This window comes from Pollicipes pollicipes, unplaced genomic scaffold (genome assembly GCF_011947565.3).
Source record: "Pollicipes pollicipes isolate AB1234 unplaced genomic scaffold, Ppol_2.1 Scaffold_1600;HRSCAF=1878_pilon_pilon_pilon, whole genome shotgun sequence".
Taxonomy (NCBI): domain Eukaryota; kingdom Metazoa; phylum Arthropoda; class Thecostraca; order Pollicipedomorpha; family Pollicipedidae; genus Pollicipes; species Pollicipes pollicipes.
In genome coordinates this window covers 25,523,593-25,545,228 of record NW_023595962.1, presented here as the reverse complement: position 1 = coordinate 25,545,228, position 21,636 = coordinate 25,523,593, and the positions used below count along the sequence as shown (strand labels likewise).

General features: G+C 49.8%; 1 protein-coding gene across 1 annotated transcript; it reads left to right on the top strand.

Annotated features, from left to right (window-relative positions):
• The first annotated feature begins 3,398 nt into the window (after positions 1 to 3,398).
• On the top strand, positions 3,399 to 20,691 carry LOC119093267 (zinc finger CCHC domain-containing protein 24). Its single transcript, XM_037216196.1, has 5 exons — positions 3,399 to 3,487; positions 7,723 to 7,801; positions 10,078 to 10,199; positions 10,943 to 11,104; positions 19,703 to 20,691. The coding sequence occupies exons 2-5, from the start codon at positions 7,771 to 7,773 to the stop codon at positions 19,856 to 19,858; spliced, it is 471 nt and encodes a 156-aa protein (XP_037072091.1). The 5' UTR covers positions 3,399 to 3,487; positions 7,723 to 7,770; the 3' UTR covers positions 19,859 to 20,691.
• Positions 20,692 to 21,636: the final 945 nt, after the last annotated feature.

The following is a 21,636-nucleotide window of genomic DNA, read 5'->3' as shown; positions in this document are numbered from 1 at the left end:
AACACACACTGTAAATTTGCTGCCACTAGCTCTCTTAGTTCCTGAGATCTCAGTGGAGTCAAACTGACCCCCACCCGAGGGAAGGACATCCGATCTGCCACCCGGGCGCGTGTTGATGACCTTTTAGGTGCCATTTTGTGCCCAAGGGAGATTTTCAATTTCGCTGTAGGCTTTCAAGTTTCAAATGACTGGGCCCGTGAAATCAGGAACGGATCCAGGTTTTGTCAACAGCGGGGGCGCGCAACATTGTGGACCCCCTAAGGTTTGGGCCCCTCCAAAAAATATTTGCATTCCGGCCATTAAGTTGTATGATAAACGACATCTTTAAGTATCGACAGTACTACAAAGTAATAAAACGTAGGTAGCACAAGATAAAAAAGTGTCACACATTTAATAGTCTAGGAAAATGACAAATACATATTGGGTGGCAAAACAAATTACCTTCAACAACTGTGTCAAAATTCATCGGCGCATATCCGACCGCTGCTCTAAGGCTAAGGCACCAAGGCTCCTAGGGACGGAACCTGAGCGATCATGGGTGCCGCGAGGGGCCACAAACAGGCTCCCGTCAACAAGTATAGGCTCCTTATAGCAAGTGAGAAGAGTCCAAGACCAACGTGGTGGGCCCATGAACGATCGGTAGTGCCCCGGCTGGCTAACATATGGGACCCCGGCCAGAGCACGCGGCCCTCTGAGCAAAGCAAAATCACGGAAGACCAGTGTAATGAATGAATGAATGAATGAATGAGCGATCAGGAGTGCCCAGGCAGGTTAAAAGAAAGACCCCCGGTAGGAGTGAAGGGTTCCCGCAAATGCGATCAAAGGGAAACAGCCCTAGCTCAAAGCCGAGGGTCCCTGAGCATTGCGTGGTTCGGTACCTTACCTTATATTAGCCCCAGCAATAGCACAAGGCCCTTCGAGCAAGTGGAAAGAACCCGATACCCATGTGAAGAAACCTGAGCAACTGGGTGAATCTTGGCAGATTGCGCCCCAGAAAAGGCGTATGAAGCCTTTCAGGTGCAGTGTTCTTTTGTTTGCTTGCTTTTTGCTTGCTTGATAAGAGCCCTTTCGACCAGTATTGATCATTTCGGAGCTATGGGGTGAAGGAGACTGGATGACGGTGAGGCAGGTCTACACGCGCCAGGAGGGCCAACCGCAGAACTAAGCATGCGCGAGGATCCTCTGGGAGAGGGAGCGGGGGGGGGGGGGGGGGGCGGGATGCACGCTGAGCTCCCGGTCGGGCTCCCATTCAACACTTTCTCAATCAGCGAATAATTTATGTTGTCTGTCCATGGACTTTTGACTTGCACCTTAACCTGTTCTTGTTCGTTTGTGGGCCCAAAGACGTCAAATTTTGTTGTGTTTTGTGTTTTTAAAAAAAACTGCGTCCGTTCGGGAGGTTTTGGGCCTCGACGGAGCCTCTGGGTCCTCTCGGGGCCAAAGGGGCATGGTCCCGTGCCCTCGTGTTTCCTCCCCTCTGCATCCAACGCCGGCCCAAGCAGCTTCATAGGTGGGGCACCGCCAAGAACATGGGGCTTTCCACTCCCACTCAAATAAGAAACACCCAAGACACAGCATGGAGGGCCCTGGAATGGCCCAGTGTGCCTAAGCAGGTTGACAAATGTGTGTGTGTGGGGGGGGGGGGGACTACAACCCGTAATATGGAGTGTACCCGAGCATTCCAGGTATGTGTGTGTGTGTGTGTGTGTGTGTGTACAAATATGTAAATATCAGTGCACCCAGATATCAGGTGGCCTCTGACAGGAGCGTAGGACACTAAATTCAGACACCAAGACCCAATGTTCAGCATCCCCAAACAATCCAGTGTAGCCGAGGAGGCGAACAGAGGGGGGCCCTGACAAGCACGTGGTGCCCTCCATTTAAGTAGGAAGTACCCAAGACACAATGTGAAGGGCTCCCGGACGATCAAGTGTGCTCAAACAGGTAAACAACTGGGTCCCGACAAGAGGAAATAGCTTGTTGCAAGGAAATAGCTTATCGCCTTGTTGCCGTGGTTACGTCGGTTTTTCCACAGCTGGCCAGGCTAGTCTGACTTCAAAGTGTGCCGACATAAACAGGAGTAGATTCTTGCGCAACGCCGCTTCCTCGCCCTGTCGCCTCCGTCATGGCAACTCGGGCTCATTGGAGCGACGCAAACAAGAAGGCGGGGTGCATGCAGACATGCTGGCCTCCGGCGGCCCCCCCCCCCTGCTCCAGAGGGGAGCGGAGGGCGGGGTGATTGGTCTGCCAACTGGTAGACCGGCCGACCGGACGGACGGCGCGCGCAATCCACGTGCTGACGACCAACTCAAGGGCACTAACGGTACCAAATGAAATATGCCCACGCTTTGCACGTAACGTAGGTAGTCCTTACATAGTCGGGATTACCAGCTGAGCGACAAGCAGCGTACATGCAATTGCAGCGATAATATAAGAAGAATGAAAATATGATAAATAAAATAACAAGGAATCTCAAAAACAGCCTAATGTATAAGCAGTCAGGTCGTGCAGATGCACTAAAAATTGCGCGTTAAGACGTCAGGTTGCAAAAATTGCGCGGCTTTTAAGTGGCCTTGAAATTTTGGACACTGCCGATGATGACATGGCTTTAAATTCAATATGCCTAGACGCCTCGGATGGTTTCCGGAAACTAAGGATTCGATACAAAAGGAAAAATGGTCACTTTACTCCAACAGCTTTCAGGTACGACGTCATAGGTTAGTGTTCCGATATCACCTGGGTAAGATTTTTCGTCGACGAAAACACACAACGTATGTATCGTAGCTGAGCGAAATTTCACGCCGTTATCGTTCATCTTTCTGGTGGCCTTAATTGTCGCTGAGACCATGAAAAATAAACTTCTGCCCTTATCTGCCTTTGTCCGACTGGGAAGTGGCATCAACCCTTTATCCGGAAAGGGTCAAAGACCGTCAGCCTGTGACGTCACTCGATTATCGGTCCCCGGGGACAAAGCCGCCGGCTGGTTATCGCCGCCGGCGTCAGGCGTCACCGGCTGATGACCATCTGCCGTGACTCACCTCAACAAAGAGTACAGGGGCGAGAAGAGCATCCTGCACGACCTGTGGCACCGGCCACGGCACCCAGCCCTGCCCGGAGCAGGGAGCGCGGAATCAACCGCGCTCGGCTGTGCACACACATGCAGGTGCTGATGGCGTAATCGGTGTCAACCTTTGTCGGCAGCCGAGGCCGGTGAAGCCTTCCCAGCCGGGGGTCGGACCGCACCCTCCTGACCGAAATCCCGCCCATCAAGGCTCCTCGGACCCGTCCGGTCCCGGCGCGGGGCGCTGCCAGGCCGCGCATGCCTGGGCGCGCCACTGCGCAACTGCACAGCTCATGGAGCGGGCCTCGGAGCGGGGCAAGCCAAGGGCAGACGAGCCCGACCAGGCTGCAGTGAGCACGGCCCAATCGCGCTCAACACGGGGCGAAGGTGGCGACGCCTGGCGGCAGCCGACACGCCCCGTAACAGGTAACGCTAGTTTTGGGGAGAGTGGTGCGTGTTTGGGGAGAGTGGTGCGTGTTTGGGGGCTGTCATTTGAGCGTCCGCTTTGGATGGGGTATTTGTGGTGTTGCGTGTGTGCAGTAAGCCACGTCATATGCTGCGGCTCAACTTGGTTTCCGAAATTTGTTTGTCGAACGCTTCTCTATAGGTTGATTTGGGGCGTGTGCTTAACTATTATGCCGATACTGAAGAAGCTTTTCATGTTTAACCATGGGTTTAACCATTGGATTTACTCTGGCCAGAGTTAGTTGCTGGTGAAAGTCAAAGCAAAGCTTGCGTTTACCAAATGCTTCCACTCACCATTAATGCAATGATGGAGGTAACGTGAACTAATATTCAAGGAACAAACACAAGAGAGCTTTCGCTCGTAATTTTCGTCACGCTCCCCGACCCAGATGCTGTTGCGACTTGTGGTGACTGAGCCCGCACGCGCTGTGCGAGTGCGTAATTCTGGTGCCGTGGGTAATTGTTTTCAAGACCCTTTGCACAGACCCGACCGTGGAGGGCGCTTTACCCAGACCCGACCGTGGACCGCCCTTGTCGCTTCCGTGCCATGCGACGACAAAGCCGGCCGCCATTACTCACCCATACTCCGGCTAGCGTCAGGCCGTCCTCATCGGGTTCTGGCACTTCGCCAGATGTTTACTCATTGCTGCGCGAAACAACGCCACTGTGGGTTAATCCGAAGGCCACTGCATCTTTCCCCTGGGAGTTTGCACTAGATTGACGCCACTGTTGACACCACCTAGCGCTGAATAACGTCAGAAGTATCTGCAGAGGTGTACGTGGTGATGACCTTTCTGCAGAGGCGTACGATGGGCTGTGACCTTTCTGCAGACGTAAACGGTGGGTTGCGACCTTTCTGCAGAGGTACACGGTGGGTTGCGACCTTTCGGCAGAGGTACACGGTGCGTTGCGACCTCTCTGCAGAGGTACACGGTGGGTTGCGACCTTTCTGCAGAGGTACACGGTGCGTTGCGACCTTTCTGCAGAGGTACACGGCGCGTTGCGACCTTTCTGCAGAGGTACACGGTGGGTTGCGACCTTTCCGCAGAGGTACACGGTGGGTTGTGACCTTTCTGCAGAGGTGTAGAATGGGTTGTGACCTTTCTGCAGAGGTGTACGGTGGGTTACGACCTTTCTGCAGAACTACACGGCGCGTTGCGACCTTTCTGCAGAGGAACACGGTGGGTTGCGACCTTTCTACAGAGGTACACGGTGGGTTGGACCTTTCTGCAGAGGTGTAGAGTGGGTTGTGACCTTTCTGCAGAGGTACACGGTGGATTGCGACCTTTCTGCAGAGGTACGCGGTAGGTTGTGACCTTTCTGCGCGGGTACACGGTGGGTTGCGACCTTTCTGCAGAGGTGTGCGGTAGGTTGTGACCTTCTGCAGAGGTGTGCGGTAGGCTTTGACCTTTCTGCAGAGGTACACGGTGGGTTGTGACCTTTCTGCAGAGGTGTACGATGGGTTGTGACCTTTCCATTCTCTGGGGTTGGCCCTCTTATCATCATTTATTGTACATGGCCTCCGCCTGACGCCCTTTCTGGCCAGAAGTCAGTACAATACACAACACAAACACAAGGCCAAGTGACCATGTGCCCTCCTATGTGCCCTCCTATGTGCCCTGCTATGTTGCCATGCGGTACTTTCATGTGACGACCCCGGCTTGCTCGCCGCCTGTCACAGCCTCCTGACCATGGTGTATTGGATCGTTTGGCTGGCCCGGCATGAGCGGTCGGTGAGCCACCCACTTGTTTGGACTCAGCGCACCCACCGCAACCCAGCAACAACAGCGCGCCTATCTCCCGTCCGCCGGAAGACCCGGCTTCTCTGCAGACCACCCAGCGCGCGGCCACCCGTCATGTTTCAACATGCTGCGGCTCAGTGCATCCCGAGTTGTCACAGCTTCCCCTTTTCCGTCCCCCCCCCCCCCCAACCCCGCCGGCCCCGGGAGCCTGCAGCGGCCTTCAGCCGCGCGCCGGCGGGAATCCCGCCATCCGGCCCGAGCACAGGCATAAACCTCACCCGAGCACTGGCACGTACACCCCGCCCGAGCCTGGTATAAACCCCACCCGAGCAAAGGTACAAACCCCGCCCGAGCACTAGCACAAAACCACCCCGAGCAAAGGCATGAACCCAGCCCGAGCACAGGCATAAACCTCACCCGAGCACAGGCATAAACCTCACCCGAGCAAAGGTACAAACCCCGCCCGAGCACTAGCACAAAACCAGCCCGAGTACAGGCATGAACCCAGCCCGAGTACAGGTACCAACCCCATCCGACCACAGGTACAAACCCAGCCCAAGCACTGTCATAAACCCCACCCGAGCACTGGCATAAACTCCGTCCGAGCACAGGCATAAGCCCAGCCCAAGCACAGGCAGAAACCCAGCCCGAGCACAGGCAGAAACCCCAGCCGAGCACAGGCATAAACCCCACCCGAGCACAGGCACATATCCCGCTCGAGCCTGTACAAACCCCGCCCGAGCACTGGCACATATCCCACTCGAGCCTGTACAAACCCCGCCCGAGCACAGGCACAAACCCAGCCCAAGCACAGGAACAAACCCCGCCCGAGCACAGACATAAACCCAGCCCGAGCGCAGGCACAAATCCCCTCGAACACAGGCATAAGCCCAGCCCAACCACTGGCACAAACCCAGCCCAAGCACAGGCACAAACCCAGCCCGAGCACTGGCACAAGCCCCGAGCCGGGTTGCCGTGTGAGATAAGCACGTAAGGGCATGACCAACGTTGGAGGAGAGAAGCGTGCAAAAATATTTCTTTTATATCTTGTCTTGTTATTCCGCCAAATGAAGATGCGTGGCAAAAACTGAGTTGAACTATATTTCTCGCTGAAGATCGCGTGGCTCAGGCATGCAACTTCGGACACTTAACCCAGGCAGCAATTTCGGTCAGATTCCATCCGTCGTAGCCCGTCCGGTACTGAACTTTCTTGTTAGAAAATGTTCATGGATCGGCTTCGAAAGTGAGAAACTTTGGCTGATATTTCCATTTCCTAGCCTGTTTTCAGCCGCTTCTCAATATTTTCTATGTCTGGAGTTTTCCTCTAACTGCATATGATGGTTACTCACTGAAAAGTGCGTATCCCAAAGCATATCCAACATCTCATGACAACCTTTGCCCAAACAAATTGCTGGCTGGAACGTTGTGGGACGGTCGTGACATCCACGTGACGTGGCCGGGTGTTTCGTTTTATCGTGCCTCTGCGTCGTCCCACAGAGACCATAACTAGTCGAGGTCACTTAGAACACGAATCGCGAGCTTGGTTTTCGGAATTATTCCAAGAGTCACACCTGCTTATGTCACATGCTCCAGCAAGTATTGCAAACACGGCATTTGCCAAAAGGGTGGCCTGTGTAGCTCGTTTAAAACATTGGCTGCGTCAGCGTCATCAATAAATGAACCACAGGTGTCGTGCATCAATGGCGCCAGCAATCTTGCATTGTTGGTTATTTGAGCCGTGAGGCGAGTTGACGGCGATGACTACTTCATCCCCTTCCACTTCAGCTGAGAGATATCCATCATCGCCTTCACTCGTGGTGTGAAGCTCGGATAGTGCAAATGCGTAGACTTGTTATATTAAATGTTATACTTATATGGATACGGATGTGCCACGTATATGTGCATATAGATATCCGTAAGTTAGAATGTATAAGACAACCATCCTCTTATAAGCACAGCTGGTTTTATGCTAATGCATGGAAACCTGGCTCTTATTAACTGCTAGTGAAGGCCAATTATGTCTTGATGTTACAACCCACTGTAACGATATGCTACAAACATATAAAGAGAGAGAGAGAGAGAGAGAGAGAGAGAGAGAGAGAGAGAGAGAGAGAGAGAGAGAGAGAGAGAGAGAGAGAGAGAGAGAGAGAGATAGAGAGAGAGAGAGAGAGAGAGAGAGAGAGAGAGAGAGAGAGAGAGAGAGAGAGAGATAGAGAGAGAGAGAGAGATATATATATATATATATATATATATATATATATATATATAATATATATATATATATATATATATATATCTCTCTCTCTCTCTCTCTCTCTCTCTCTCTCTCTCTCTCTATATATATATATATACTTCGATATTCATATATATATATATATATATATATATATATATATATATATATGGAGGATGGAGTTGTAGATGGCTTACATCGTGCGTCGTGTTGCCCTGCAGGAGACGATCACTGGCGCCCCTCGGAGTCACCTGGCTTCCTGCACAGCCATGGCTAGTGGCTCGCACTCAGATGCGGAAGGTGAGTTTGGACTCGACGAGGAAAATCCTGCACATAGTGAGCTATGGCGATAACCGGACATAAAGTCAAAGGCCTGGAAGTGAAAGGACAGCACGTCAAACGTGAAAAAAATCATATTTGAAAAAGTCAAAGATATATCCAAGTCACATGCAAAGCGTGCCTTTACCAAAACGAATAGCAGAGGTGAATTCCAATAACGCTACTATTCCTACTACCATTTAAGCCAAAGGGGCTAAAGGTTGCAGGAATGAGCGTCAAAAGAAAAAGGAGTGAAAGGAAGTTAAGGCCAGCGGAGGCAAGCATAATGGACAAAGTCAGCAAAACAATTCTTCATGTTTGTTGAATTTCATAACGTCATGCGTAACGTGATGCCAAGAGCCCTGATGTTTCCAACTTAGGCAGGTACCAGGATCATGCATAAGTCGGTCGAGCGTAGTCTCCCTTGCCTGTCGGCTCCTTGTCAGCAACAGTAGGGGGGGGGGGGGGGGGCGTTCGGGTATATTTACAGGGTTCATTTATGAGTTAAGAAATCCCTTGCTCAGTTATAAGCCTGCAATATACAAAAAGGCACTTGCTAAACGACGCTGTAGTGCAAATATTGGTTGGTAAGTTAGTATCCTATCATCCTTATCCTTATCTCATTATGCATCACCCTTATCTCTCGGAGAAGAACCAGAGGAATGGAAATATGGATGCACCGATATATCGGCAACATGCCTTTATCAAAACGAATAGTAGAGGTGAATTCCAATAAGGCCATTACTACTGTCTGCTCTATGTGAATAATGTTCCTCGCAAATGCGCTCAACAACGTGCAAGCACTGGTTGTTTGGATACCACTGGATGCTTCAAGCGGTGCTCCGGTTTTCAAATCAATATTTATCCATGGTCATCAATGTCTGGCTGTCAAACAGTAGATAACAGACCAGACCATACTGAAAAGAACTTCTGCTGATTTTCACGGCTTGACCGTCTGCTCTAGAATACGCCTGCCCACTAAGGTAACGCTTGAAAATGAGAGCGCATATGATTGGTGTGAAATTATCATCGTGATGTGCTTTCACCGCCCTCAGTAAACCTTTCATATGGTATTTTCTTGCCCTTCCTAGATCACAAAACCACTGGGCCAAAGGCGGTAGCCAGTTTCTCCTAAGTAAGGAAGTGCGCTAGATACAGTTTTGAGAAGTAGAGGTAGTTTGCTGTCGAAGGTTTATTTGCCTTCTTCCAACTTAACAAAGGAAAAACTTAAAAACCTCTCCCCCCAATCTGCAAGGATGCCCCCATAACTGATGCTACATGTTGGCCGAAAGCAAAGCAATTTTTGTGGCAAGGATGTTCTGAATTTGAAGGGGTCTAAGCAAGTAAGTTATGAAGCACCACATAACGAAAACGTTGCGCGTCAAGACACTTTATATCGTGCATAGAGCCATTCGAATCCCAATCTGGGACCCCTCTGCGCCCTCCGCACATTCACCAAGCTGTCAGTCAACTTGGTCCCACTGGCCAAGTGGGGGCGGGGCCTGCACCCCCTGGACGAACAACTGACCAAGAGCCCTTAGTGCATTCCTAAGCGGTACGAAGCTACGGACTAGGGTGTCTGGCCAGGATAGGTGTGTTTTGATTCACACCTTGCTATCCTTTAAACCATTTTGCTCACATCCTTTTTACCGTCTGCCTAAAAGATGTTTTGTATATTTAGACAAAACTCCATCTTTTTGCCTTTTCTGCTTTTACCCATCTACATTTTATCACTGAGCTTGTTCCTGTTTGGCGTCTTGCTTTTGAATTTTATTTCTTGGACTTTTTTCCGTTTGACTTTTATCCATTTGACTTCTTGCATTTTTGAGTTCTTGCCATTCGACATTTATCCCGTCTGGCTTCTTGCCGTTTGACGTCTTGCCATTTTTGCACAGGGTTCGACCCTTTGCCATTGGTCATTTTCTCCCCTGCCTTTTGCGTTTTCTAGTTCTTCGTTAAAGAACAAATGATGGCACCCGTTACGCTATTTTGCACATCTATCCTATGTGGGGACTCACTACTATGTGAGGACTCACTACTATGTGGGGACTCACTACGCCGAGAGAATACCCATCGGAGGACGGCTCTGCGTCTAAATTTTTGCTCACCTAACCGAAGTGTGAGTTGATGAGCCGCTCGTGCAGTGCTCGATCCGCGGCCATATTCGATGGGCGAAGTGCCGTCACACTCGCAAGTTGGCTGGTTGAGACCGCCGCTGCCGTTTGGTAAGTTCCTAATCTGACCTCCAACATCCTCAGACGGGCTGATGGTGGAATTTGCCTCCCTGCAGCTGCAGGACAAACCGGACAAGCCTCCGAAGCATTATCGATGTGGCGTGTGTCACGAGATAGGACAACATTTCATCAACTTCTGTCCACAAGTAAGCCCGGGTGTCACACGAGTGTCATCTCCTTCACTCCAGTGTCATGCGACGCAATGTGGACATCAACCCAAAGGCGAACGTGTGGCACATCCGGCGAAATTCCGAGTCAGTCACCAGCGACTCGTCCTGAGTCGTCACGGCCCGTTTGCTTCGTCCATGGCAGGCAAGTCCAGAATCAATCCACACTGGACTAGACGCATCCAGATGCGCCTAGTCCAGTCGCAGACGCATCCAGACGCGTCCAGTCCAGTGGCACAGACATCCAGATGCGTCCGGCCCAGTCTCAGACGCATCCAGACGCGTCCAGTCCGGCAGCGAACTTTGATGGGGTTGCTCATCAACCGTTTTACAACGTCAAGTGAGTGCGGCCGACGTTGTCTTTCGCCGGCGCTCGCTGCTCCGCTTTTGTTACTCTGTCTGTTATACTGGTGACGTTCCCACGCCTGCCGCGCGGTCACGTGCTCATGTATCGCCTGCGATCTGCGTGTCGCGCAAAAGAAAAGTAGTGGTAGTCCTACATAATGTTGTAAGGGGCTGAGCAGTTAGATATGAATCACCTCCCCCACAATACGCCAACAGACGGATGTTCCCCTGGATTTGGCTCGCTTTCTTCTCAAAGTTGAGAACGGAGGCTGGAGCCAAAGCGGGGCGTGGGCTGAAGCCAACGTTGTTGAGGGGGGCGAGCTGAAGTCCCCAAATGAATAACGACTACACCGCTTGTGTTTGGTCTGTGTCGCCAGGCGCTGAAGACTGGCGTGAAAACGCCGTACCAAGGCAAGCGGCGTGCGTTCGGCGAGTACCAGTGCTGCGAATGTCGCCGTCTCTGGCAGTCGAGTCGCAGCTGGGCCAACATGGCGCAGGAGTGTCAATCTTGCCGCATTCGCATCTATCCTCATCGGCAGGTGACGTCACGCGAGCCGCCACACGCGGGTCACACAGGTGATATCGCACGGAGCGACGCACACAGATCACACCGGTGGTATCACACGAAGCGGCGCACACGGGTCACACAGGTGATAACACACGAAGCGGCACATACGGGTCACGAGGGTGACATCACACCGGCTGCCAGGCAGTGAGCAGAGACAATAACCGGGAGCATACCAATTGTTACGACCGAGCCAGCTGATCAGTCATGCCAGTTGTTAGCACCGGCCATCTGACCGGTCATGACAGTTGTTTGGACCGGCCATCTGACCGGTCATGACAGTTGTTACGACCGAGCCATCTGACCGGTCATGCCAGTCGTTAGGACCGGGCCATCTGACCGGTCATGCCAGTTGTTAGGACCGTGCCAGCTGACCGGTCATGCCAGTCGTTAGGACCGGGCCATCTGACCGGTCATGCCAGTTGTTAGGACCGTGCCAGCTGACCGGTCATGCCAGTTGTTAGGACCGGCCAGCTGACCGGTCATGTCAGTTGTTAGGACCGGCCAGCTGACCGGTCATGCCAGTTGTTAGGACCGGCCAGCTGACCGGTCATGTCAGTTGTTAGGACCGGCCATCTGACCGGTCATGCCAGTTGTTAGGATCGGGCCAGCTGACCGGTCATGTCAGTTGTTAGGACCGGGCCATCTGACTGGTCATGCCAGTTGTTAGGACCGGCCAGCTGACCGGTCATGCCAGTTGTTAGGACCGGCCAGCTGACCGGTCATGCACGGCGGTGCTAAGACTCCTTCAAAGTAAGGAGGAGGTGGGATATCGGGGTCTGAACTTTTGTAATGCGAGCGTCGACTCGACCCATTGTTTTCGTTTAACGGACACCGATCCCGCTAAATCAATGTACGGCTGAGCTTTTGGCCATATTTCTAGGGGTTAAAAAGCTACCAATTTACAGGACATGATTGTCGACAAAAGTGGACTGTTTTGCGAGCTATTTGTTTGGAAAATCGCGAAGATGGAAGCTAATTACAATAGACCATTCCATTTAGACAAAACTCAAAGTTTAGCATTGGTCTATAGTTATACCCACTGACGCATGCAGCGAGCTTATAGAGAGCAGAGGTCGAAACATTGACGTTTTGCCTTATAACCAAGATGAGCATGTTCCCAAACGAAGTAACTTAAAAGGGAGTGTTTCGATATGACAAATTAAGTTCTTGTATGCCTATCGGTATGATTTAAAGGGAGCATTCCACATTTGCATGGGGTTTTGAGCTGAAAAGCCATCTTGAAGATTATTCGTTGCAGTTTACAGCCCAGCCATCTTTAGACCTAAGCCCCTGCTATTTCTGTCAGTGTCATAGGATTGCCGACTTTGGGTGTAAAGCAACACCCTATAAGGGGGAATTTTTCACTCCTTTTCTCCCTATTTTATGTGAATTTTTCACTCCTGCCCGACATTGTCTAAACGCACATGCCAAACCCATATTTCCCTTTCTGAGGTTTTCAGATGCATCCAAAACCGAGCTCATCTGAAACCACCAAGCATAAACAAGGCTCCACAGAACTTGGACACCTATGGCTATGTGCTGCCTCACCTGCATCCGAATCATGTCTATGTATGCACCGAGCAAGGGCGCCAGGTACCTCCAAGCTCAAGAACCCCAGCGACTTCAGCCGCTTGCACGCATTAATTTTGACTTGTTTACAAAATGCATCACAATCGGCAGCTGTATGCCAAGTGCAACGTTTTCACGCATCCCCAATTTGTTTGGTCTCACCACCACACCACGAAAGCAGGGCCTGGTGCGAACACCAGCAAGGCCTGGCCTGGTAGATAATTTTACTCCACGTATTTTTTTTTTCGCGAGAAAACTTGACACCTAAATTATATCACTCACAAAATGCAGGAGTGAAAAGTTCAGGAAATGTCTTCTAAATCAAATTTACAAGATGAATATCACCATTTGAGCACTCATGTTAACAGATTCTAAGTCAAATCAGCTGATTGCAAAATTTGCCAAAAAGTATCAGACTTTATATTTATGTACCTACTTTTGTTTTTCTTGGTATCATACGATTGTGATACCACTTTATTCTTCCTTCCTTTTCGATCGCCTTTAGAGGTACCATCTCTTGATTAAAATGTTGGCCAATTTCTCTGCAAGGTGCTCCAACTGCAAACTTGCACGTATTTCATACATAAATTGGATGAATTGCCTGCCGCAAAGATATGCTTGATATGCACCCAAGAGTGAATAATTCACAGGGAATGAAGGAGACAATTTGAAGCACGGAATATCTATTCATCGCCATTTTTGCCCTGAAAAGCCTTCGGTTAGTCGTTCTTTGGTTCATGGCGGTGCTAGATGATGATAAATCTAAGCCTTTTGACTGTCTAACTCACCAGGCTACCTGACAAGGTTATCCTAATGCTGCCATATAGAGCCTTGGGATAGACCTGACGCAGCTAATAGAGAAGTGTTTGATGGCGAAATTATGTCCTTTGGAGATGTTTATCATGCATACCTCTTACTTGTTTCGCATTTTAATCTCGTAGGTTGGTGGGTATGATTGATATTTATATTTGGGGATGAGTGGGATGATTCTGTCTGCCATCAGACCATGCGAGAGGTACTGACTTTTTGTTTTGAGGGAGCAAGAAGATGCCAGTAATTCTCCTGTGGACAAAGTAATTGCTTACCTTACGTGCTTTCAACACATGATTGATAACCAGAGTTAGCCATTTTCTGTTTTAATCCATCGAGTTTGATCATAGGACAAATTATGATGCCACAAGGCATGCAATTGGCCTATTTTGTTCCAAATTCTTGATTACTTGCCCCAAATTTCATGAAGTGGTCTCTCATGGCTGCTTTAACCAGATGTTTTCTATAGTTGTCATAGTTTGCTGACGGTCAAATGACTGTACTGTATATATACACTATATTTGTAACACAGGGATGCTCTAAGCTGCATAGCAATTATAATATGAGGTAAATATCAGTATGTAACGAATAGTCAGACCATTCCATTTAAAATGTGAAGCCAACATCTCAAGCTTTGTCATTAAATATGAATAGACAGGTCTAAATAGATGCCTTTATTGCAGCTGAAAAGGCAAGCAGCAAAACTGGCATGGTCATCTAATGGTTATGTTACTTTTGGAGAAGAGAGATTGTTTTGTGGAGCATTCCCGTTATTGCCCTTGACAAAGTTAACCATGACAATCAAAATAAGTTGTTCAAAGTCATTTAAAGTGTTTTGATTTGTGTGCTGTCAACTTTGTCTGATGTCAACAACCATACACAAATGAACTGAATAAAAATGCAAGTTGAAACCAGTCAAAAATTAGCTGTATCATGTTTTTATCACAAGTGCTGCTGTCAAAAGTTAGGTGAGTTGGGATGATGTTCAACATATAGGCTACTCTAAATTAGGTTATGTTGGTTAACTGCATGGCAAGTGGCAATAAGAATTGTGCATGAATCAGTAACTCGCAAGTGCTGCCGTGATACAAACAGGTTAGACAGCATGAGATGACGTAAGGCTCTTTAGGTCAGGCATAGTTAGGCTACTTTCATGGAAATAAGTATCGGTATTTTGTAAGAAATAGTGACAAAATGTTGGTTCTCCCTGATCTCATCTTAACAGAAGCCAGAGGTAAGTCTATTGTGTTTGACTTGACGATGGGCTGACGTGTAGAAGTCCAAGGTTTTTTCTGTTTGAGTGTTTTGTGCTTGTTGAATTTTCTGTTGTTATTTTGTTGTTTAATTCCTTTGCTTTCTTTTGCGTTAAAAGTGCTGTGGAAGGGAAGTGCAAACTGCAGCATCAGATTATTGGTGTTGATAATTTGTATGCTCATTACGTTGTCATGCAATTGCTACGCTTTAATGTATTCTGTTTCGCTTAAATGGCCTAAGATGTTAAAAAACAAAACAGTTTTGTCAGGTTTATGCCGTCCATGCCAACTCGAAATAGATGTCTTTGTTTGCTGAAGCAGCAGTCACTAGCTCACATGTTTCATCTTTTGTGAATTGATTTTTTAACTCCTGCATGGTCTTTTTGCGATGAAATGCTTCACTCCCACCCTAGTCCAAAAGCGATTCTAGCTCACTGATTCCTGAGCAACATGCCCGCGAAGATTTTGTGGAGACTATTTCGTGAAGACTATTTCGAGGTCACCCAGACATATATGACGCCACCACGTCACTCAAATCCCGCCATTCTATTGGTCGTGCGGCGATAAAGGCCAACAAAAATATGTTGGTTTTTCTCTGAGAAATAATACTATTATTACTTTCTTATCTTAGTAAATAACGTTCCTTGCAAACGCACTCAACAAGCCCGATGCTTTATGGCACGTGCAGACTGTATGCAGACTGCGTGGTGTGCAGTTCATACCATACTTCCATTGTCAGTACTAACACAAGGCTTCATTTGTGAGACGTATGCGAGTACAGATCGCGCGTGCGTTTCCGTTGCGTGCACTGGCGAAAGCTAACGTCTGACCAATATTATATCTAGCATCACCAGACATCATAAGCATACATATTTACCGTACGTATTAAAGACATAGGGCTGCCACGGGCGTATCTCAGCGATGCACAGTGAGTTTTATGCCATGGTCTGTTTATGCCCTGCCGTTTTATGCTGCGACCAATACTTTGCTCAGACAGCAGGCTTCCGTGTCAGAGCTATCCCGTGGCATTCAGCTTAATAGATTTCGATATTCCAGGGAGATGGATAGGCAAATTTCAAAAGGTAAACGGTGTTTCAACGCTCGCACACATTCTGTGGCAATTTCTAACCCTGCTTTTAGTAGGTCCCGGGTGATAACCTTGTTGTCAATGTCATGTTGGCTGCATTTTTGTTCTCGAAGCGTGTAATGTACTCTAGAAGAATGCACGCTCTCAAGGATTCGCCTGTTCCAGATAGCTGCACCATACCGTACGAAGTGATGGCTCACTTCACGAAATAGTTGTGTCAGATAATCCGAGAAAAAGTTTGATAAATACCTCAAATTTGAAAACCCTTGCGGGAATAAACTCTGATTTTCTTGACTTTGGCGTGCCGCAAGTCCCATGAGTTGGTATTTCAAGTTTAATACGAGCTCGGGTGGGGGGGGGGGGGAATTTGACCCCCAAAAACTTTTTCCAGAATTAATTCCGAAAGGCGCGGCGTAGCTGCGCCAAACTTTGCATGGCTGTAGGCAGTTGAATAGCGGATCTTTTGGTGTAACAAATAAGGGTACCTCTTAAGGTGGCTAGGCTACGGAGGTCAAAGTCAGGCCGTTACTGTCAGCGAAGGCCTTTTCTAGGGAATCGTTCAATTTGATGCGGCAGCGGAGAGTAAGACGAAACCATCCACGCTTGAAATAGTTCCTCAGGCAATACACCAACTGAATGCAAAATTACAACAAATTCCACTGGTCTAGGGTCAGGTATAAAGGCCAATCCTAGGTCAAAACTAACCCGCTTTTTACTCTAGATCCTGCTTTATGGGCTAGTTTTTATCCACACGGACTTCAACAAACATCTTCCATGGGCCTTTTAAATGTCAGATGATATCACTGATCTAAAATGGTTTTTCCAACATAACGTTTTTAGGAACATACCACCTGGCGTAATCCCTGACGTTTGTTTACGGGCACAGTTTGCATGTACCTCACTATTTCAGGAGAACCTGATACAGAATCAAATCCAGTCATCATGAAGTCCCTTATCCGAACCTCCTAGCCTCTTTCTCGGATGCGAGTAGCATGATGACGTCTCCCTCGCGCACCGGGCCTTGGCGCTCTGGATGATGGTGCGGCTCTTCTCGTCCACGAGCTCCACGCGCACCTGGGCGCACCAGCTCCGAGAGCCAGTGTGGCCCAGTACCTTCGTCGCACGTGCGAGCTGAACTAGCATGTCCATTCGTGACGCTTATTTTGATAGCAAAATAGCGGCAATCTCGTAGTTTCTATCGTCTTGACCTTCTGAAGGTCAAGCAAGATCGCTGACGTTAGATGAACACCACTGAGCTTCTGCTTAGCAGAGGTATTTCAGTTCACAGTGCTTGCGTGAGGAGGTCTAGGGGCACTTTGGATACCATTCTGGAGTTTTGCCTTGTTTCACTTGATTTGACCACAAGGTCATGACCTAGGAACCTTTAAGTGTGATATGATTGAGGTTTCATATCGACCAACCCAATTCGTAGATTTGATGCCTATCTTAGTTTCTTAGATATCAGGGGAGTCAAATTGACCCCCACCCTACGCGAGCGAACAACATTCAACCGGCCACTTGGGCGCGTGTTAGCAAGCTTCATGCGTTTGTTTCGATGTCGTGCGTCGCCTGTTCCCTGAAGTGACGATGAGAAGCTTACGCACGCAAATTCTGACCTGATGATGACCTGGCGTGACGTGGCGCCAGCCGTACGCCTTAACGTGCAATGACATATATCACATTGCTACCTTTGCCGCTATAGCACGCGTATTTCTGAGGGCAGCCAGGCCGGCTAAGTTTACCATCTTAACAGAAGGATCGGGTTTGGTTCTATAGAGACCGCTCTCAATTGTTAACATTCCACTCATTTGATGTAGCTAAATGCGAGCTATGTGACGCTGTTTTTGGTGTCCACTGTGCTGTTACGCCCTGTAATTTTCTAAGACACAGAGCGTGTTAAATTTTCAAGCTAAGATGATAAAAACTTCATTCGACTAGGGCTTCGCCCGTTCGTTTGACAGAACAGGAGCGCATGTCGGGTTTAAGTAAGTGTGTGCTTGACGTGAGGTAAAATCCATCTCTCCATGCGTTCGCCAACCTCTCTCATCCGTTTAAGGCCGCCTAATACCCGCGTGTCTGGACGGCAGCGCCCGTCTACGGTCGCACCCCGACCTGGGGTCGTCTCTCCAGCCCTGAAAGAGAAAGCGCTGTCGGGGTCGGCGCCGGGTGTTCCCTGGGCGGAGCCGGGCCGCGCTGCCATGCCCCCGCCTGGCCGCCGTCAGCGCCGTGCCCCGGGGCGCCGGGTGTTCCCTGGGCGGAGCCGGGCCGCGCTGCCATGCCGCCGCCTGGCCGCCGTCAGCGCCGTGCCCCGGGACGCCGAGATGGTGCCCTCGGGCGCTCTCTGACACCGCGTGGTACTTGCACGAGGTCGTTATGATGTCATCGCGTGATCTGCGACCCGACGCTCCAACCCCGGGTCCGACCGCCGTCACAAAACGGCTCTGACAAAAGAAACAACAGCTTCTGTTGCGGAGACGAAGACAAAAGAACACGAACGAGATGCAGACTCAAGTTAGATAACACTGACTTTGACTTTTGGTCGATCGTATATTATGCCTCTGCACCAAATATCCTAAAATGCACCATGCCGTGTCAATATTGGCTCAAATCGGCGATTCCTGACAGCTGCGATGGAAAATTACAGTTTGTTACACATAATTTCCAACCATTTGGTTACGAATGGCTCGAGGAAGTGGATGATGGCATTGCTGCCGTCCACATGTGATGAGTGGTATGTATGGCTCAGTATACGCAGACACAGCCATCTTTCGCAGTCCTGGAGAAGCCAGTCATTTCGCACGTCGTGTCTAACAAGTTGTCGCACGTCGCGTCTTCAAACTAACAAAGCGTAGTGATGTAATGGCTTTGATTTGACACGTAATTATGCACCGAGCGCAGGGATGAAGTTTCGCAAAAGGAGTTGGGGGAGGGGGGCTGAACAGTGAAAAATAACCCAATCTGCCCCTAAGATATGCCGACAAACGGGCTTTTCCTCTTCTCTGCTCACTCTCTTCCCAAAGTGGGGGGGGGGGGGGGGGGCTGAAGCCCCAACTGAAAAGGAAACTACGCCGCCGACCACGCGTCACCGCGCGGTGCACACGTCCCACCATCAAAGCGCCACGTTATAATGCAGTTTCCACCAGCGCGTTGATTCCATTAAACCCCGGTTTTTCCTCTTGCAGCCTTGCGGAGACAGTACAATGTTAAAAAGGCGCGGACGAGTGCATGCAACATCCCACATTTGGGGGCTTAGCTCAGCTGATTGCTCAGCTGATTGTGGACGCCGGAAGTACCCTTGATGTCGGCCAGCGTGCCAGCAGCTGTTCTGTGACAGCTGACGACCGTGACCTCGCCGAGGCTGTTTTGTGAAGGCTGACTCCTGTGACCTCAGCCAAGCCTCTTGTGACCTCAGCCTCAGCCAATCTCAGCCAAAAGTCACCCGCTCATGTGCCCATCGATCTCACCCAAAAGTCACTCTCTCATGTGCCTGTCGATCTCGGCCAAAAGTCACTCTCTCATGTGCCTGTCGATCTCACCCAAAAGTCACCCTCTCATGTGCCTGTCGATCTCAGCCAAAAGTCACTCTCTCATGTGCCTGTCGATCTCAGCCAAAAGTCACTCTCTCATGTGCCTGTCAATCTCAGCCAAAAGTCACTCTCTCATGTGCCTGTCGATCTCAGCCAAAAGTCACTCTCTCATGTGCCTGTCGATCTCGGCCAAAAGTCACTCTCTTATGTGCCCGTCAATCTCATCCAAAAGTCGCCCTTTCCCGATCACTATTCGTTTGAGTGTCGCTTTCACCTTATGAACGTACCGTTGCATTGGGTGACATGCCTTACTGATGCTGCAGACACCCTTGCACAAACCTGGCGGGCTAGACAAGATAGACCAGGACAAGAAGCACCCGGCCGAGCTGTGCGAGAAGTGCACCAAACTGGGCTACAGCTGCGTCTTGCACAACTCGAAGGAGTCGGTCGCGTCGCCTGCGGATGAGGAAGACGACTAGCCAACGGACAAGTGTTTTGGAGGGCCGCCTACCGGCGCGAATCGCAGAGATATGTGTTAGATTCAGAAGCCGGGTGACATCCTCTGACATTGTTAGTCATTCCTCCGGCGCTGTTGCTTCTGAACTAGTTTGAGATCATACCGGCGTCGTTCGTATGAGGTCAGTTTTGTATTCTGGAGTCGATCCCCTCGGATTTTTTCCGGGTGACGCAGTTAAATGAAGTGATATTTAGTAAAAGAAGAGCGTTTACTGAGAGGTTATTGTGAGCCATATAGTTGTATAGGTTCATAGAGTTTTGTGAGCCATTTGATGCCTATCATCTGAAAAGGTCTATGTAAATGAGACTTATTAAGCGAATTGTGATGATGGTTCAGTGAAGTGATATCATGAGTCTGGAAAAGTGAAACGTGAGCGTATCCACTGATTAAACCACTAACTGTGGCGAAGAGCGTCATGGCTCCTCCAACACTCGAAATGTAGACCGCGTACCCCAGCCTCGAGCCCGGACTGGACAGACTGAGCATTGAATGAGTAACGGAGGGGTAACTGTACTGAACCGTACCAATACTGATCAGCATGAGCTATCATCCAATGATGATATGAAACGTACAACCCTGTTCAAGCGCCACTTAAAAGTCCGTGTGTGCACTTAAAGACAAGTCCACTTTGTGTTGAAAACTGCACTTTGAGCTTTGGCGAACACCTGCGCCCCTCTCCATGGGGTAGCCATTGCCTCTGTCTCGCAGTGACACCGCAACGCCGTGTCTATGAAACCTCAGGATCAGCCGTCATCGCAGGGATATTTCGTGCCGCAAATACACCCTCTCTTGATGGCAATGCATTTGTATATACGCGCCATTCAAGTGATAGCTGTCTTGCTCAGTGACAGAGTCAGCAAACGCTAGCGAGGACTTCGACCCGTCTGTACGATAATCGATTTTCTCTCTCCGCCACCAAGCTTGGAGCGATTTCTGTTCCAAAGGTGGCCCTGCCTGGAATCCAGCAAAGTCTTCGACGACCCTGGTTATTGATGATATGCATGCGGTCAAGACGCATGTGGTTGTTGATAAGAGCGGCACCATGTCTATAACGCAGCAGCTGTTTCATCGCATTTAACAACACAAAATAGGGTGCCGCGGCTTTCACGGGGCTGTTGGCCTAAAGATGGTCGCAAGCAGAGCCGCGCAGCACTGCGATTTTTCACTTGAAATCTAAGGCAATGCGAACGGGTGCGTGTTTCATCCTACAAATGGCCGGTCAAAACTTGAGCAAATGCTTTGCAGAAATTTTAGCTTTCTGTATACCCTGGACAGCGATATTTGATGACTACAACGCTGGGATGGGTAGACAGGTAGACAAATTGGTAACACTTTTGGAGGGGGTCATGGGCTACGATGATCAAGACCACCCAGCAGCAGCGGTTAAATTGGGCGAAGCAAGGCGCCTAGCGACGCTGAGGGTGCCATCTGTCCGCGCGCTCCTAGCGCCACGCGCGGCCACCACCTTAACTATCCAGCCGAATAGCAGCAGCGCAGTCCGTTGAAAATGCGTCGACGATGCCACAGACACGGGGCTCGTTTCTGCTTGTTACACGCCCTTCCTGCCAGGATGGGAGGCAGGCGACGCCAGAAAGCCTCCGCAGCTGAGTACACCGTAAAGCCTCCATGTCGATGACGAACTAGCCAGCCGGTGGTCAGACATCACCCTGCAGACTGCAGCCGATGGTCAGACATCACCCGGCGGGCTTCAGCCGATGGTCAGACATCACCCTGCAGACT

Bases quoted from the DNA above. Each gene is read 5' to 3' on its own strand.
- LOC119093267 (XM_037216196.1), top strand. From the start codon at position 7,771: ATGGCTAGTGGCTCGCACTCAGATGCGGAAG. The intron at 7,802-10,077 runs GTGAGTTTGGAC...CAACATCCTCAG, and splicing joins CTCGCACTCAGATGCGGAAG to ACGGGCTGATGGTGGAATTT. The intron at 11,105-19,702 runs GTGACGTCACGC...CTGATGCTGCAG, and splicing joins GCATCTATCCTCATCGGCAG to ACACCCTTGCACAAACCTGG.